Consider the following 18,727-nt stretch of genomic DNA (forward strand, 5'->3'; position numbering starts at 1 on the left):
TTTTACGAAATATGTGAGGCAACGAGGTATTAAGAAGGAAAACCTTTCCTGAAAGCTAGCCGTGGTAAATAATGCACCTATCAATGTTAAGCCCCATGGTGGTGGTGGGGGGGAGCTACCTACGGGAAATTGACTCAGAGAACAGTATACGTTGCCCCAGGGTCGGGAATTTGACATGCTCGTTATCTTGGAACACCGAGAGAACCTGGAGATGAGTTAGCCGCAATCTTGGTTTCCATGTGACTTCCTAGCCTGCGTCGCAGACTGCTTCCCTGGTTTTCCTGATTTTTCTGGACACCATAGGTGAAGACGTCATAGAAAGGTAAGCGAATCTGACTTAGGCAAACTTAGGTGCTTAGTACCTTTTCTTACGACAAAAAGACAGCTATATTATCGACTAGTCAAATCCTTTCTTCCTTCCTCTTGCGCCTTTGTGGGTTGTTTTTGCTCTTTCCGCGTTGGTACTGAAGCCAAAATTTTTGCAGCATAAAGATCTATAAATATAGTTTCCTCTGAAATAAACATTGCTTTCTCACACGAATACTCTCTTTTCCTATTGTACACTTGAAGGCGTTAATGTTAACAAATGAGTGTGTTTCATTAATGCGATATAATTGTCTTATTGAAATGATAATTAAAGCGAGCCATTAACGACTTTTGTTTAAGCAAGAACGTTGCGTAAGTGACACATCTGTCAATGGAATTATCCATTACGAAGAATTACGTGTCTTGTAAACGAAATGGTCTCGTCTCGTTTTTATCTGCGTCTATTTGAAATATGAGCTCCATGTTCAGTCTATTGCCAAACGAGTGAACCACTAAGAAAGCTTCTTATTTTTTGCATAACAGATAAGCAAAGGGGCAGTTTTTGGTAAGTATTTTAGAGATTTCGCAGAAATTTAGTCAAAAGGATACGGCGGCAATGATCATGAAATGCGAAATTTCCACATTTCTAAAACAGCTCTCGTGCGAATTGGTTAGATATCCAGGATAAGCAAGAACGTCAACAAATTTCTTACAATTCCTGGGTTGTCATGCATTTGAATTACGGCAGGAATTATCGTAAGTTTCTGAAGGATAAACAGGTCAACTTATATATGAACATTCCGCTTGTCTTTGGCTAAAACTTCGTCATTTTGCCACAGTATATTGAACAAAGTGCAGTTAGGAATATCAACTCACTTTCCTCCGGGTGATTTAACGAACGCAAATGATAAGAATTTGTAGAAATAGGCATCTCTTGATAGTGTATTCCTTGTTTTTATTTCATTACTTGTTGTTTGTATTTGGGTTCAAAAATGTCTACTTAACGAAATCATTGGTGGTTGCTGTCGGTTCGCTGAAATGGCAAATTTTGACGATCTTAAAGAAAATTGCTAGGCTCCAGAATACCATGCAGGACGACTTTCAATCGACAAAAAAATGCAGTTTTGATGCCCAAGTTAAAACCGGCCAACGTCTGACTGAGTTGACATTCAAGTTCGCTTCAAACTTGAATGCAAATATCCCTTTGAAAGTTGTCACAACTGGCGCGGATACGATATCCTGTACCATGCAACTGTACCTGCCGATCAGTGCGACATGGTCACGTGTTGGAACTGGTCTGCAGGATCAAAAATGTTATTCGATTCAACTGTTGATGTTGAGTGAAAGGATAGACCCCTTACTCCCAGCTTCTGAGGAAAAGGGGAAAATTAGTTTTCGGTGATATCAGTTGCATACAGAGCATTGGATACTTTCTATAATTCTCTTCACCTACTGCACCCGCTGGTGAAAATGGCAAAACATCTTCTCCTCCGCTGCTCATTACAAGTATTGTAAGAAGTAAGCAAAAATCTGAAAAGCTCTTGTACGATCATAAAAAACTTATTCAGTGCTCTGCCACTCTCCCATATTTTAGTTATTGCAAGTAGTGATGATAAATAATGGTAATTGAACTGGATTGCAATTTGGTCTGAAATCATACGTGTGCCTGATTTCAAAATGGAACGAGCCCACAGCGCGAGTTCGATTTGAAATCACAAGTATGATTTCAGACCAAAATTGCACGACACGAAGTTCAATGAACATTTTATTACATCCAATTAGAAATCATACAATAATTATTTAATCGCTAAAATACAGGATGTTAGTCGGTACCAGTATTATGTTGATCTAGTTGGGAAAAAAAGTTGAAAAATTCGCCACTCAATGGCAGTTTCTTTCATTTTCCTGCAGTTTGATTAGTTACCTTGAACAAGCCTTGAAATGTGATTGACTGTTTTGTTTTAGTGTTCCTTTCTCATTGGCTGGGGAAATGGTGCGATTTAGAGTGGGAATAAATCGCACTGCTGAGAGCCAATCAGATTGCAAGGATTACCAGTGATTTCTAAATGGATGTAATATATCAAAAACGAGTGCGAGTGCTTCATCGGGGTATCCAGACACCGAGAAACAGATGAAAGGCTAGCCACCCCACTTTTGGTTCGTTTTTTTAAAGTCAACTACATTTTTTGATTTATAAATAAATTAAATTTACAATTTGCAACGTTTATTATTTCAAATCCGGACAGCCTCTCCCTTCGCATAGGATGTGTTAAGGTACCACCCAAGTATCTGATTTCCTCCTTTACAGGTTGAATCTGAATATTTGTATAGGCTACATTAACCAGCCTGGCGAAAAGAGCAGTTTCCATTCATCGAAAGAGCATAGGCCCTTATCGATTGTCACGGTGCTAGCATAAGGCATGGAATAATTTGGAAAAATGAGCGTAGTTTTTGTACTTTTTATAGAAGTAGCACTGCTAGCATAATCGGCATATTTTTATATTGTATTTTTTTAAAGGTAACAGTAGAGTAGTTATTTGTGTTTTATCTCAGCAAGGGTGCAACTTTCATGTTTATTGAAAAGTGGCATAATTTTAAAAAACGAGCTTTATAATTTGGAAGATTGGGTTTTATTTTCCAGACATAAACCAGCATGTCACTTTCAGCGAAAAAAGAGGATGAGAATAAAGGGGAACGAGAAAATAAGAATGTTGATACTCAGCAAGAAGCAACAGATCATCCTGCTCCTTCTATTTATGCAGTGGCAGCGACTCACTCGTTATCAAAAGACATCAAACAGAAATCAATGTATTTGATGAAAATCAAAAGAAGGCACGGAGACTGGGGACAGTTTTACTTGGCGCATGCGTGGTCTCCAGAGGACTTCCTGAGTGACATGGGGAGTAGTCGGCACGGCAGTGGAGTGGTCCAAGACAGCTCCTTGACTGATGACAGTTTAAACATGGCGCGGTTGTTCTGTATGGAGCCCGTGAGGATGTTTCAGGTGTGTAGTATATGCACCTGAGATTTTTACGCACTGAAAGTATGCAGAGAATTTGTTCTGTCGCTGACCATGATAGCCGGCAGCGACGACGCTAGAAAGCAATTTAATTATTAGTTTCATTTCAAGATCCGAATATGAATTCTCCTTTCTCACTGTCATACATTACTTGTTATGTCAGTTATGGGAATTTGGTGATATATCTAGACAAAAAACCTAGGCCCGGTTGTTGAAAAGCCGATTAACACTGATACCAGATTAAAAACACACCAAAGAATTTATTTCTGTAACCCCAAGTTCTGTTCAACGCTGATATTCGGCACAAGTTTACATTAAAAGAAGTCAATCTTGAAAAACAAGAATTCGCAATGTAAATATCCATCGTCGTTTCTCAAACTCTCTAATGTTTTAACACCACGGTAACAAAAGAATGGAGCAGTTCAGATCGGTAAGCCGGCCGTTTATTTCAGTACAGTCTCAATAGACCTAATCGGGTAACTCAATGTTGTACCCAATTCAAACCTTGGAGCAAAATTCACAGTTAGTTGAAAAGACTCGAAAATGAGTTACTCGCTTGGGGTATCATGATCGACAAAAGAAAAAAATATTTTATTTTATTATTTCAGTACAGTGTCAATAGACCTAATCGGGTAACTCAATGTTGTACCCAATTCAAAGCCTTTGGGAATAAAACCTTTTGTTCCAGGTATTTCCATATCTTTTAAATATGAATGCTACATTATTATCATGCAAATACAATGCACATAGAATCTTAATCCCGGGAGATTTGAATTGGGTACAACACTGATTTAGCCGATTAGGTATATTAAAGTGCAGTTTTATTTCCAGAACGTTCTTTAAGTGTGCTGCATCTAGTCCAAAAATCATCTTTTACTCCTTAGCTTTTTCTTTTTTCGATCGGTCTGTCGGTCCGTCTGCTTCACCCTCTCTCCATCCATCGACTCCTTTATTCATTCATCCATCCATCCATCCATCCATCCATTCATTCATCAATCAATTAATCAATCAATCAATCAATTAATCAATCAATCAATCAATCAATCAATCAAATTTTATGACATTCGGTCGTCATGGACACTATTTCTGCTTGAAGCAGCTATCCACTTCCAGGAATATCCATTGTATTTTTTACGTGAGATGCCTAGAGCAACCCACGTTATAAAATGGGGGCCAATGTGGACTCCACGTCATGCATATGTCACAATCATTGTTATTTTCGCTTCCTGTTTGCCGCACGAAGAACGTTCACAGCCCATTGAAAAAATTCTTAAAATATTCGCGCATCGGTCGATTTCTCTGAAATTTTAAGGGCTGATTGCTAACGAATAGAGAACGATTTTTTATTATAACCAAAGAATCCTGTGTTTAGCATATGAACTCAACGGGAGAAAATGCGATAAAATGTGTTGTGTGCGTAACGGTTTTTCTCTGTTGAGGTTATGCAAATTTTTGACAGAAAAGTAATTAAATTACAAAAGTAAACCTACTAAAAGGTTGTTTTGAAATCTTTATTTTAATCTTTTATTTTAAAGAAAATAAGAAAATAGCCTTTAACGGCCAAACAAATAAACAAGGAAATCAATTAAAAAAAAAAATTTGCTTTCGCCGTTACGGGGCGGACGCCTATCCTAGTACTAACCCCATTCGAAGGAGCTTAACTTTAGCTGATACTTGGACTAGCATCAACGATTGTGATCTTTGTTTTCACTTCACACATATCTTGCCGAATTTTATAACATTTCAGACGGAGGCGCAGGGACATTTTGTTGTGTTCTTGGGCAAGACACTTTACTCTCACGGTGCCTCTCTCTATCCATGTGTATAAATGGGTACCGGCGAAGTTAATGCTGGGGGTAACCCTGCGATGGACTTGCATCCCATCCAGGGGGGAGTAGAAATACTCCTAGTCGCTTCATACTACAGAAACTGGAGATAAGCGCCGGCCTCATGGGCCTTCTAGGTTCGTAGCAGACTTTACCTTACCTTACCTTTCCTTACCTCAGAGAAAAAAAGGAAACTAACAAAAGCCAAGTGAAGCTATCATCCTCACATAGCTTCACTTGATTTCATATCCGCAGTTCATATATGATCCATTTCATATATCATTTCATCGTTAACAAAAACCCGGTGTCTTGCCGTCATTTTGTTACAAATGCATCTTTGTTTCGTGAGTTGTCAGTATTAAACACGGAAGGCAACTTGATCACAGGCGGCAGCTAAAATCGATTTCACTATGATTTTGCTATATATTACTTGTACAACCAAAAGTATGATAAAAAGATTGAACGTAACAAAAATCTCCCAAAATGGTTAACTTGTTGTATTCTTGGCACAAAATTTATGTTTTCATCTCGCAAATTTTGTTGCTGATGTCAAATTGTTTTATTCTCGATCGACACTTTCTAAAAGGTTCCTTCTGCTCTTCTTAAAAAAACTATTTATCAATATTTATTTAACATTTGTTTGCATTTGCAAATTTAGTAACATTAATCATGAGTGTTTTTACAACAAACAACTTCAAGTTAAATTACTGATTTATCTCTCTGGTAATCTCTCGCCATTTTCCGAAGTTTACCTGTAGTTGAAGTTCACTGTAACTGGACAACTTGTGTTAACTGTTTGTGCATCCCACGGATACGCCCTTATAGGCGTCTTGTTAGATATCGACTTTAATGGAATCTTAACTCTTAATTTCTTTAAACTTCTAGGAACACAGGGTCGAGCCAATAATTCAACAGGTGCTGGAAACATATTTGGCGGACCAAAAATACGATCCCGACTATTGCAAGAAGATCTCAGTCCAGATGAGCGAAGAGATCAAGGAGCAAGTCAAAAAGCTTTGTTATCACCGATACAAGTAGTACTATGGGGGAATACGAGCCACTTTTGAATGGAGCCTTCTGATTGGTCGAGAGCGATTTTTAATGAGATGCATCGTCTTCTGATTGGTGGATATTTTTAGGTCCGCCATTATCACGTGCACACGTGAACAGGATTGGTTGAGACGGTGGGGTCAAAGTCCAACCTACGTCATAATCGGGGGGGTCAAACAGAAAGTATGTCAAGAATGTGGTCCAAGATCCGGGGGGAACATTAGGGTCCAACACCTAGGGTTCACAAGATGGCGACCATGTGGGTCCACGCGGGACGGGACGGGACGGGACGGCACGGGACGGGAACACGCAACATCACGAATGGATTTTCTCGAATCATCCACGGTTTAATCAACAAATAACAACTTATATGTACAAGCGGGAACGTGTGAGGAGACCTGGTGTCTACTCGTCCCTAAGAAGATAAATGGTGTAGGAATCCAAAACCTACTACCCTACTAAAAAGTTTAAGAAAGCGAGACAACATAGAATCATGAGGGATGGGTCGTCCATAGCGTGGCTCCGAGCTAATGATGGATGGAGATACATGGCTCGAAACAACGTGACATAAAAACCATCCCAGTAGGAAGGACGGCGCCAAGGAACGGGTGTCGTACCTATTTGACAAAGACCTTCCCCATGTTTCTGGAAGACATCAGAGGCACACGTTAATTTCCGAATAAGTTTCTTCTGACTCTGTCTGGGTTCTGGGGGGTCTGGGGAAAGTATCTGTTCCCCACCACGATGAGACTGGTCCGGCAGTGAGGACATTTCCACGTCTCCCTTTGTTTCTGGTTCATGTAACCATACTGTGCGGCCAGGAACGCGTAGAGACACCGGTCGTGCATCCTTTGCTTGCAGCAAAACATCTTCATGGGCCAGGATCGGTGTCGGAGTTTGCGCAGGGCTCCCAGGTGGCGGCAAATGGTTGTAAACGCGAGATATTCGAGCTTGTAGGGCTCCGTCAGATGATACTCGAAGCAGATGACGCACTTGTTGTCCTCTTCGAACTGTTTCTGGATTTGGGCTTCTCGTTCTCGTTGCTCGGCTTTCTTCCGTTCGAGCTCGATCTTTTTCCTCAGCAGTTCCTCCCTGTTTTCTAGATAGAACGCGTGGATCCGCGTCAACCGTTCTCTGGCCCTTCTGGCTTGCGAGCGTGTGAGTGGTGGCATACTGGCGAAGCATAGCAAACAGAATGAAGATGTTTTAGGATCGCGCGCTCTTATAAGAGACCCTAATGGGTCATGTGATAGGTCAGGTGACTTAGAGAGGGGGGATGGGGGGGTACCCCTCCAGGAAAGGTCTCTTCTTGAAAACGAGGTTTTAAAGAGGTCTATAAGAGTCGAGGCGTTGGAAGGATCGTCATTCTTGTTCTTCATGGGCGATTGTTTGTCTGTTACTGGCGATATGCGACGAGCTCAAAGAGAAGAAAGAGATTCACGATTGATGATGTCCGTGATGAATGTCGTCATCGGTCGGGGTCACGGACGACAAAACAATAGCAACGTTGTTCCTTTTGAGCCGACAACGGGATTTGCCGGTCCTATATTTACCATCTCGACTCGGCAGAAAGACAAAGACAAAGAGGTGGACGACGTGGAAATGAAGGCAACTGTCCGTTGGGCGGGGAAGGCCAAACCCGCAGGGCAATTCCTCGATGCCGAAGATACGACGATGGAGTTCCCCTGTGTCATCTGTGGCGAAGAGGACTTTGGTTTAAAATGTGATAACAATGTGATGGCGTTTCTGAAGAAGGTGAATAAACAACTACCTGGAGGCATCCAAGGCGCCAAGATCAAACCAGACCTTTTGGTGGAGATGGGATGTTGCCACCAAACGTTGCACGTGGGTTGTGTGTTGACATGGTGGTTGACCCGAAGTCATTGGACCTGTCCTCATTGTCGGGAGGTCTACCTGGAGGGTAACGAGAAGCAGAACTACCCGCGGTACGATGAGCGTCAGGACATCATCGTCCAACAAGTGTATGATGCCGTGACCCGGACTATCTGGAATCTGAACACAGATCCCACGGACGATGAGGACGAGTTTGACGACGACGACAGGTTTGAGTTTACAGATCTGTCGGATGATGATTTGACCACCTTGGAGGGTCTGTTGGGACGTTGACATTTTTGTTTATTTTGTTTTTAGTGAGGTGGAACATTTGATGGAGAGGGAACTTGTTTATCGTAGTGAACGTTTTATTCATTGGTGGGAGTCTCGTTTTCCACACCGTCCAGTCACGGAATGGTTGCGTGCTAGAAGAGAGACACAAATGTATTATTATCGCAAATACCTTAGTGAATGTTAAGTTAAGAGGACACCATTGTGAATTAAAAAACATGTTTTATTTTCATTGTCGGTTACATTTGTGTTCTTTAAGGAAATAGTTCAACTTGGGTAGAGGGAACGTCTTCCAATGGGCATGGCGTAACGGGGTCCTGGGTGTCTGACTGGCTAGCATTCTTTGCGTGCGTTCGTGATTGATGTAACGCGTGTCGTAAGACAAGAGTCGCCGAGACCGCATCCATTGGACGAAATGGTAGCATTCGACTTGAGGGCAATGTAACTGTAAGGGATGCTGATGTTGTCCGCACGACCCGACGGAGAGACGGGGTAGATCGTCGAATTTGGGACATCCCCATCGTTCCAAATCTAGATTAGGAATCTGCCAGGTATCGAGCCATTGACCTTCCATACCTCCTTTGTGAGCCACGAGGGTCCGTTGTGGGGTCTTGAATTGTTGGTAGAGACGACGGACATCGACCAGGAGTTCACTGGCTACATGATAGTCTTGTCTGGGATAGTAAGGAAGACCATGGACGTACTTGGAAACGTAATGAGCGGTACGTTGATCTTTGGCAGAGAGATGAGGCCATTCCACACAAGGTTTGTAGTGGATGGATCCATGATGAGTCCCAGTATGGTCGCAGTATCCTAGTTCTCTAGGTAAGATCTGCCGACCACTGCAAAAATATTCCAAATCAAGGACCAGGCACACTTCATCCAAGGGGTGTGTCGTCGTTGTCGTCGTCTTCGGAGGAGGAGGAGGAGGAGGATTCGGCGGAGGACCAGTAGTCTTTGGTGGACCACCCTCGTTTGGACCACCAATGGTTGCGCACGTCTGGGTCGGGGTCGTCAGCATCGTCGAAGATGTATTTGCACTCTGAGCACACATTAGCATCCGGTTTCCAAGTCTTTAAGGCCGATAAAGGGAGTCGGTTCTTTTCGTACTGACAACACTTGCACAAGTAACGGTCCAGGAGAGCGTCTATACGTTTGAGAAGTCGTAAGGTGATGGGATCGTCGTTGTCTTCTGTTTGCGTGGTCGCATCAGACATGCTGTGACAAATGGAGAGTCCCAGAAAGGATCTCGGATTTTTATGAGAGCGTCCACGTGGGAGGCACGTGAAGACCAGGCACGAGGTGAACACGTGCGACGGGTTATAAAGGACGGTGTCGTGCGAGTCAGGTTCTCATTGAACACCATGAGTACGTCGTGGGAATACGGAGGTGTGTCTCCCGCTCGTTATCCTAGTTTGGGTAAGAAACCGACCAAACGAGGTAAGAAAAAAGACGATGTCGTTCGTGAAACAGCCCAACCGCCTGTCAAAATTTACAAGGAAGCGCGTGAGAAAGCGGCCACCAAACGAAAAGAGGAGATGAAGAAGAAGGACGAGGAACTGAACCAAGCGGCTCGTGAATTGGATGCCCTACTGGCCTCCGTGCCACCCGAGTTGCCTTCGTACGAACAGATGTTGGCCACGATGCCCCTCGAACAGAAAGAACCACCGTTTGTGGTATCCTTGGCCGAAGGAAGGGTGCACCATGACGTGCCTTTCGAGCCTACTACCACAGTTCCTGAACCACCACCACCCGCGGTGTCGCCCTCGTCGTCCCGATCCTCGCCGCCGCCTCCTTTGACCGGAGCGAAGGACGTGCTGTGCCCGTTTCATACCACACCGTTAACAGGCGGTTTGACCAAGAATGGCGCTCCGTACCTGTACTGCCGAGATTACGATGGGGTGTGTCCTTTGTTTGTGATGGGTGCCGATCGAATACAGACCTGGATCGATGCCATCGAGGAGCAGCTGCATGACGATGTCCGACAAGGACCCTGGCATTGCTACCATCAGGAGAAGGCGCGTTTGTCGCGGACGGTGAAACCAGATTCGCCTAACAAGGATCGTTTCTTCTTGGCCTGTCGACAAGAGGAATCGTGTAAGTTTTTCCAGTGGGTGGATCTGGCCTGGAGCAAGACGATTCTCAAGAGGCGTGCCGAGGGCTACGATCACGATACGGTCCAACGGATCTCTCGGGAAGAACAGGAGAAGTGTCAGAAGTACCGTGAAGAGCGAGAGAAGAAGACCATTTTTGGACCGTTGCCGGATGATGAACGTGCGTACCTCAAGAAGAGGATGGAGAAACGGGAAGAAGAATGGTGCAGACGATTGGAACGGATCCGTCCCATCACACCAGGATTGCTGAAATCTTGTTTTTTTGATTTGAATTTTGATCAGATTCGTATCGATTCCGGAGTGTATAAAAGTCAGCAAATGAAAAATTTTTGAATAAAACATGTGATGATGATGATGATGTCGTGTGCTGAATTGGGTCGTCGGGTGGTGAGGGTGGGACTCGAGCAAATCGTACGTCTCCCTTATCGCGAGTACGGACGACGTCTCCGTTGGTCGATCTTGACCTGGGTGTGTCGAGAGCTTATGACCTGTCTCGAAGGAGACGATCAATGGGACGGGCTGCTCACCCAAGAACCCGTGGATGCCATAGCGACGTTCACCGCTCTGAAACGCGAGGCCGACTATAAATGGCCTCATTTTGTCGTGTATCTGACATGGTTGACGCGAACTCTGGGACCCGAGAGAGCGTACGCTACGTGGCAGACGTTGGAACAACGGTACCTGAAAGACTTGCCTAGTCTCTTGGAGTTGACCGTGCGATTCCTTCTCACCAAGACATGCCGAAGCGGAAGAACCGCCGCCGTGCTTCCGGCGTCACCGCCTACACGGATCCCGGAACCCCCGGCGCCTTAGGCGGCGTGGCTCGATATGCCAAGGCCCAAGGGCTGTCCTTGAAAGAAGCCCGAGACGAATTGCAAGGGGAATTGGCCTATACGTTACATCGTCCGGTCCGTCGACGTTTTCAGACGTCCCCCGTGTTGGTGTTCCACAAAGACGATCAATGGCAAGCCGATCTGGTGGAGATGCAACCTCTCAAGAAATGGAATGGAGGAAACCGATACCTCTTGACGGTCATCGACGTGTTGTCCAAATATGCCTGGACCGTTCCCGTCAAGACCAAGACCGGGTTGGCCATGACAGAAGCGTTTGAGAAGATTCTGCGACAGAGTGGACGGAAACCGTTGCGTTTACAGACGGATGCCGGAAAAGAATTTTACAATGCTCCGTTCAAAAACATGTTGGAAAAAGAAGGCATTCACCATTTTTCGACGCACGGGGATGCCAAAGCTTCGATCGTCGAACGTTTTAATCGTACGTTAAAGCAACGCATGTATCGTTATTTCACGGCGCGCAATACGCGAGTGTATGTTAAGGTGTTGCCCCAACTCCTCGACGGGTACAATGGGAGTCGGCATCGGAGTATCGGTATGGCGCCACGCGACGTGACGGAGAAGAACGAAGGCGCGGTGTGGTCCACGTTGTACGGCAAACGCCTGAAGCGGCGTCCTCGTCCCAAACTCAAAGTGGGCGATCGTGTTCGACTCAGCAAGAAACATCGTCCGTTCAAGAAAGGGTATCTACCAGGTTGGACCGAAGAAGTGTTTGTCGTACAACGCGTGGTACCCGGACCCGTGGTCACGTATAAACTGAAAGAATGGGATGGAACGCCTCTCGGAGGTAGTTTCTACGAAGAAGACGTTCAGAAAGTGACCGTGCCCGACGAAGCCTTGTTCCGCGTGGAAAAGATCTTGCAACGACGTCAACGCCTCGTGAAAGTGCGTTGGCTAGGTTGGCCTGAGAAATACGATAGTTGGGTGCCTCGTTCGGCGTTGCGACATGTATAAAAAAGATACAAAGATACAATAAAGATTTCGTTTTTCGTCGTGTCTCATTATGTGACGTTGTCGAGTCATGTTCAAAAATCCGAGTTTCCCGATAATGGTCCTTCCGAATTTAAAGTCCGTCTGCCTAATGATCGTGCTTGGCAGCGGGACACCGATCGTTGGGAAGTGGGATTGAGTGGCGTCTCTCTGCCTGACATTCCACCGCCACCACCGCCACCACCGCCGCCACCTGTGCATCCCGAAAAGATCCTGGTTCACGAAGCGTACCATGGCGTGGGTCATCCGGAGACATGGCATGAGGAAGGATACTTGTGTACGTATTACTATTCCACCACGACAAGGAATTCCAGTGGAGAGCTCGTGATCGCGCGCAATCAACGAGGGGCGGTCCTCTTATCGGAGATCACCCCTTCCGAGACGGGTGTGGAATTTATCAAGAAGGTCCTCCATCGAATGCAACAGAAGATCACGACCAGTCTACAAAGCGGGGAGCACCTTCACTTTGAGATCACGGACACGAGTCAGAGCCCCCCAAAGACGAAGAGATACTATACCATGGCCACCTTGGTATGGAAAGGAGACGATTTGCTTCTGGACAATACGAATGTGTTTCATAGCGGAATCATGTGGAAGTATTTTGGATGGGTCCTTGAACTGGCTTTACATATGGGATGGATCATCGTACACGCTGATGAATATACAGAAAACCAACCACAGTACTACAGTAAAGGACCCAATCTTCTCATGGAAGCGATCGATAAACACGCCCCGACACCGGATTACACCTTGGAACGTTTTCGTGATGGATCCGTCTTTCCGTCATTCCCTAACAAATTCACCTCCGACACCGGTCCGACGACCGTGGTCATTGAAAATCAGGGATTTCTTCAAAATATCTATAACAATGCCCACTTCATGGTGATGGCCAAAGCCTTCAATTGGCGTTTTGTCCGTCTGAACGAAGCCTTTGCCAAGTTCAAGAACACTCCCTTGGCTCCTTTGGCAAAGCAACAGGTCGAACGTCCCCTTTTCGTCTATGTCAACCTGACGGAAAGTCAATGGTTGGAAGAGTCGTACGACGAACTGCTACGTACCGTCCCCTATAAAAGTGGAGGTGCCTGGTGGGAACCACGACAGGTGCACTACCATCGCCTACGCGGATCTGAGATCGAGACGATCCACGTCCGTATCAAGGAAATCGACGGTCATCCCGTGTCCTTCCCTAAAGACAAGACAAGTACTCTCTGTCTTCATTTTCGTCGTCGCCATGGATCGCATCGTCGTTCTCAGCGATCCTTCGAAAGAGTTTCCGGATAATCGGACCAGCACGTTCAAGTCGCGACTCCCTCAGGTGGTCCAGTTCGAAGGGGATTGGGAGGTCGGATTGACGTCCATTTCCATGCCCGATAGTGGTTTAGATCTCAGTAGTTTTCTCTCCGAAGGTGCTGCCGTTTTACAACTTAGGTATCAACTGTTGAATGAGTCGACAGACACTCGCACGACCCGTGTGGAAGATGTGTGGCGCGATAACGTCATCCAGAATGCCCCATGGATCGTGGATGGGGTCGGATTCATGAAAGCTTTGATCAATGAGATCAATCTGGAGATCACCGGTACTCTGCAAGGAGTGGCGAATGGTGTGGTGGAGGACGCACGTCGACCGACCTTTCGCTGGGAAGGAGAGACGGTCATCTTGGAAAGAAAGGACATTGGGGTACTGGGAAGTCATCCTAGTACCGGTAATGCTGTGGAACTAAGAATCGTAAAGGACTTGGCATTTCGCATGGGATGGTTGAAAGTCACCAACCAGGGCGTCCACGCTCTGGGTCCCAATCTTCGATACAGTCTCTATGACTCAAGTACTAAGAAATCAAAGCGGGTGTCCAATACGGAATTGCTCTCGGATCGCTTATGGGTGACCGACTCGTCCTGGCTCGTCCTGAGCTTCACGGTAGAATGGCACTTTATCAACTTGAACAAGGCATTCCAGAATGCTCTAAGTAGTACCTCCCGAAGCTTATTGATCTACTCAGACGTGGTGAGCAGTAACGTCATGGGAGATGCCGAACATCCTCTGATACGAGAAGTGCACTATCAACGACGTGGCAGAGGTGACGTCTATTTCGAACCTTTGCACATTCAATGGTTGCCCATGCGTCGTCGTTACTTGGATGTCATCGAAGTCAGTGTGGCCGAAAGTGATGGACGTCTGGCTGACCTTGGAAGAGGTCATAGGACCATCGTCACCCTTCAGTTCCGGAAACGAAAATGAAAACGTATAAAATGAAGACGCACTGTGGGTAGACCTTGATCATTTCTCATCATGCGTGGGGGTAGTTTGACACGGTATTATCCTCCGTACCTTCGCGGAGCGGGCGCTACCGAAGAGTTGATCAAGATTGCCTCGCCCGTCTTGATGAACGCCATGCAAACGGGACTTCAAGCCGCGGCTAGTGGTCGTTCGTTCAGCGACGTCGGAGGTGTGGTGGGACACTCGCTCAAACGCGGTTTGAAACGAAAAGCGGGCGCTTTGGTAAAAGCCGGTCTCAAAGCCGGTGGACGACATGCCTATAAAAAAGCCAAACGACGTGTGACGTCCATCTTTGGACGATGAATCGCCGACCCATGGTCGTACATTCGCGGCTGCGTCGACAACGCGCTTACCGTCGACGTCAGTCTGCCCCTACTATAAAAGGCAGGAACCCCGTTCAGTACGGTGGTTGGTTGATCCCGCACCTACCGAGAGCACCACGACGACGTAGCAGAAGAAGACGAAGAAGAAAACGATGAGTTTGGAACTGTTTACCATGCCGTCGACGGACATCACGGTCGATTCGTACCGGATGATCCCGTACAGTGCCGCCATGACGGGCATCGTACCCGTCACCTTTACCGTTCCCGGTTTGGACGAATTTGTGGATTTGGGACGCAGTTTTTTTGAAATCGAACTGAAACTGAATTCGGCGTCGACCAACGGCATCGTGACGGATGCCAACAGTGCCTCAGATGCCAACGACACCAAGTTTGTGTACGTCACCAACAATCTGGCCCACGGTCTCTTCAAGCAGATCAATCTACGACTGGGTGGTGTCTTGATGAGTGAACAGACGGATACGTACATGTACAAATCCTTCATCGAAACCATCTTGAATTACAGTCGAGACGAAGGCGATACATTGTTGGCCCCTCAAGGTTGGGTGAATTACATGAACGTGGAGGAACAGTTGGGGGCCACGGGAGGCGACGATGACATTTGCACCACCGCCGGATGGCTGCACAACAATACGAATGCTCTGAAGACGGCCACCAAACTCTTTTACGGCAATAACAAAGCCACCATGATCATGTATCCTCATCTGGCCGCCATGCGAACGGGACGTTTGTTGGTCCCTCGCGTAGAAATGGTGATGGAACTGTTTTGCAACTCGCCGGACTTTTTTCTGTTTGGGACCAAGACCAGTGGTACAGGGGTCAAAAGATACGTCACATTGGGTGCAGGGGATCTCAAAGTCACCTTTCATTTGTGCCGCGTCAACCTGAATGTCAGTGTGGGCAACGAACTGATGGCCAAGATCGATGTGAAAGGTCAAATGGCTACTTATCCCATGGTCAAAAGTCAAATCCGAACCTTTTCGTTCGATGGCAAGACCACGTTGTGGACGGAAGACCAGTTGTTCACAGGCCGTCTTCCCGACCGTTTGGTCGTCGGACTGCTGGATAGCAAAGCGTTTAATGGGGATTTGGAGTATTACCCGTATGCCTTCCAAGATTTTGGAGTGAAGAGTATCCGTCAACTAGTGGATGGGGAAGAATATCCCTATCCGACGTTGGAATTGAATGGCACCAATACGCGGAAAGACTGGTTGGGTTATCAACGTCTCTTGGAAGCTAGCGGTTCCATGGCGAATCATCGTCCTCACATGATCCAGCCAGGAGATTGGGGGTACGGCAAGAATTGTACCTTGTTCGCGTTTAACAATGTACCCAGTGGTAATGCCGATTCACCGTATCATCGAAATCCCAAACAAAAAGGCAAACTGCGTCTGGAAATCCGATTTAATGCCGCTCCCAACAAGAACATCACCATTTTGGTGTTTGGCGAATTCGAAGACAGCTTTCAAGCCGGTACCAACGGAAACATCCTGTATCAAAAGTACGAGTGAGCAGAAATGGAATTTGTACCCTTGAGTGACGTGACCTTACGCATTTTGGCCTTGGACGATCCGATCCTGAAACGCGTCTTTCACGGTGTCCATCCCTCCGACGGACTTCCGTCGCGTCCACCCCGTACGACGCGAGCCGCTTACATTGTGAATACGGATCCACGAGGGGAACCGGGTCAACATTGGTTGGGACTCTGGACGGAACAGAATCGGTGTGAAGTCATGGACAGTTACGGACTCCCCATCACGACCTACCACGCACCCGACTTGGAACGATGGCTCGAAGACGAATGGGATTCGGTGCAATGGAACGACCGGACCCTCCAAGCTTTGAACAGTACCGCTTGTGGACATTATGCTTTGATGTTTTTGAAAGATAGGGTTCGGGGACGCACCATGCACGAGTTTGTGCAAACATTTTCTCCCCACGATTTTGTAGCCAACGATCGAAGGGTGGGTCGACAAGTACGTCGTCAAATAGTCAAAGAATACAATGCATTACCCTGCCTTCAAGGTTGTACACCGCATGAACCGATTCTTCTACATTAAAATTTTTTTGGATCTACCACATGTCTTGTCGTGTCTTGTCTTGCATCACATAAATAGTCGGGTCGTCCCATGTAAAACCAAGGATGGGAGTCCATCCAAGAGATGGAGTATAACCCGGGACATCGGTACACAACCGGGCCAATTTAAAAGAAGTGTGCCCTCCCGTCCTTTTTTCTATCGTCGACGAAGGATGATACGGCAACCCAGTAGTACGATGATCGTCGGTCCATCGGGGAGTGGCAAGACGCAATTGACCGAAGCCCTCTTGACGGAAGGAAATGTCTTTGAAGGAGGTCGGACCAAACCGTGTCATTACTGTTATGCCGTATGGCAACCGCGTTTCGAACGGATGAAAGGTCGTGGGATCCGATTTCACGAAGGGATCCCCGACATTTCGGATCTTCGACAATGGTTTGGAAAAAGTGGTGGTGGGATCCTGGTCTTGGACGATCTCATGGACGAAGGTGGGAACGACAAACGCGTGTTGGACCTATTCACCCGAGAATCGCATCATCGGAACATCACGGTGTTGTATTTGTGTCAAGATTTGTTTCCACCCGGCAAGTATGCCAAGACCATCTCTAGGAATGCCCACTATCTCTTCGTGTTCAAGAATCCTAGAGATCAATCGGGATTTCGGGCCTTGACGTTACAAGCCTTTCCCGATCGATGGCGTGACGTGCTTCGTCTCTTCGAAAGGTGCACGCAACGTCCGTACGGGTATATAATGATGGACCTTCATCCCGCGTCAGACGATCGGTACCGACTGTTCAGTTGTGTGACACCATCGGATGGTCCGACCCAAGTGTGGAGACGTGAATGAGTAGCCCAGGATCCCCGTTCGCCCATTGGGATCCCTCTGACTATCGACGTGCCTTGGCAGAGTACCGACGACGACAAGCTCCTTCCACACCTTCCAGTCCCGGATCGCCGTTTGACCAATTTCAATTTGAACGCAATCCCTCTGAATATCAAAAGGAATTGCAAGAGTACCGTCAACATCAACGACGACGGAGAGCCAAAGAACGAGCGGCTAGTCGACGTCGAAGACAAGGAGGACGTGCTTTGCATTTGAGTGAACGGCTTGAGACCGCCCAACACATTCCTCTAGGAACCCGATCGTTCTCTGAACCCAGGATGACCTCTTCCCCAGCGGGTGTGGGGAGCAGGACACCACGTACGTCCCCGGCCGGTGTGGGGAACACCATTCCCAACATGACTCCAAGAAACAGCCCGGCCGGAGTCGGAACTCGAACCCCCAACAGCACGATTCAAGAGTTTTTGGAAACATTGGATCAAGGTCGTGTCCCCACACCGAGCCCCCGAGCGTTCCTGTCTTCCATAGGACTCGATACCACGGACGGTTTGGAACCTTCCAGTCCAGTAGGATTGTCTACCAACACACTTCTCTCCCAACGACAACTCATGATGCGTTCTCTTTTGGACGGGAGTATCCCCGTCGCTCAGAGAACACAGATCCAAAGAGATTATCACATCTCTGACCAAGATTTACAAGATTTTGCCGCCAGCGGTCCTTCCAACACTGCCAATCGTCCTCGTCCCACTACTGGAGAGAAACGTCCACGTCGACGCCCTCTCCCAACGTCCTCTCCTGCAGGTTCCCGTCGTCGAGGTAGCGGTGGCGGTGGCGGTGGCGGTGGCGGTGGCGGAGGAGGAGGAGGAGGAGGTTCTCCTGGAGGCGGTGGCGGAGGAGGAGGAGGTTCTCCTGGAGGGAGCAGTCGCCGTGGAGGTCGACGACGTTTGAACCAGG

At 46.9% G+C, this 18,727-nt stretch overlaps 3 protein-coding genes across 3 annotated transcripts; all 3 read left to right on the forward strand.

Moving 5' to 3' along the window:
- The first annotated feature begins 705 nt into the window (after positions 1–705).
- LOC138052512 (dynein light chain Tctex-type 5-like) lies at positions 706–6,326 on the forward strand. Its single transcript, XM_068899040.1, has 3 exons — positions 706–871; positions 2,948–3,310; positions 6,037–6,326. The coding sequence occupies exons 2-3, from the start codon at positions 2,960–2,962 to the stop codon at positions 6,187–6,189; spliced, it is 504 nt and encodes a 167-aa protein (XP_068755141.1). The 5' UTR covers positions 706–871; positions 2,948–2,959; the 3' UTR covers positions 6,190–6,326.
- Positions 6,327–15,051: 8,725 nt separating this feature from the next.
- Positions 15,052–16,407, forward strand: LOC138054148 (uncharacterized protein F54H12.2-like). Its single transcript, XM_068900645.1, has one exon. The coding sequence runs from the start codon at positions 15,052–15,054 to the stop codon at positions 16,405–16,407; it is 1,356 nt and encodes a 451-aa protein (XP_068756746.1).
- A 739-nt stretch (positions 16,408–17,146) lies between these two features.
- On the forward strand, positions 17,147–17,779 carry LOC138054149 (uncharacterized). Its single transcript, XM_068900646.1, has one exon. It carries the CDS (start codon positions 17,147–17,149, stop codon positions 17,777–17,779), a length of 633 nt encoding a protein of 210 aa, XP_068756747.1.
- The last annotated feature ends 948 nt before the right edge of the window (positions 17,780–18,727 follow it).

Source organism: Montipora capricornis, chromosome 6 (assembly GCF_036669925.1).
Source record: "Montipora capricornis isolate CH-2021 chromosome 6, ASM3666992v2, whole genome shotgun sequence".
Taxonomy (NCBI): domain Eukaryota; kingdom Metazoa; phylum Cnidaria; class Anthozoa; order Scleractinia; family Acroporidae; genus Montipora; species Montipora capricornis.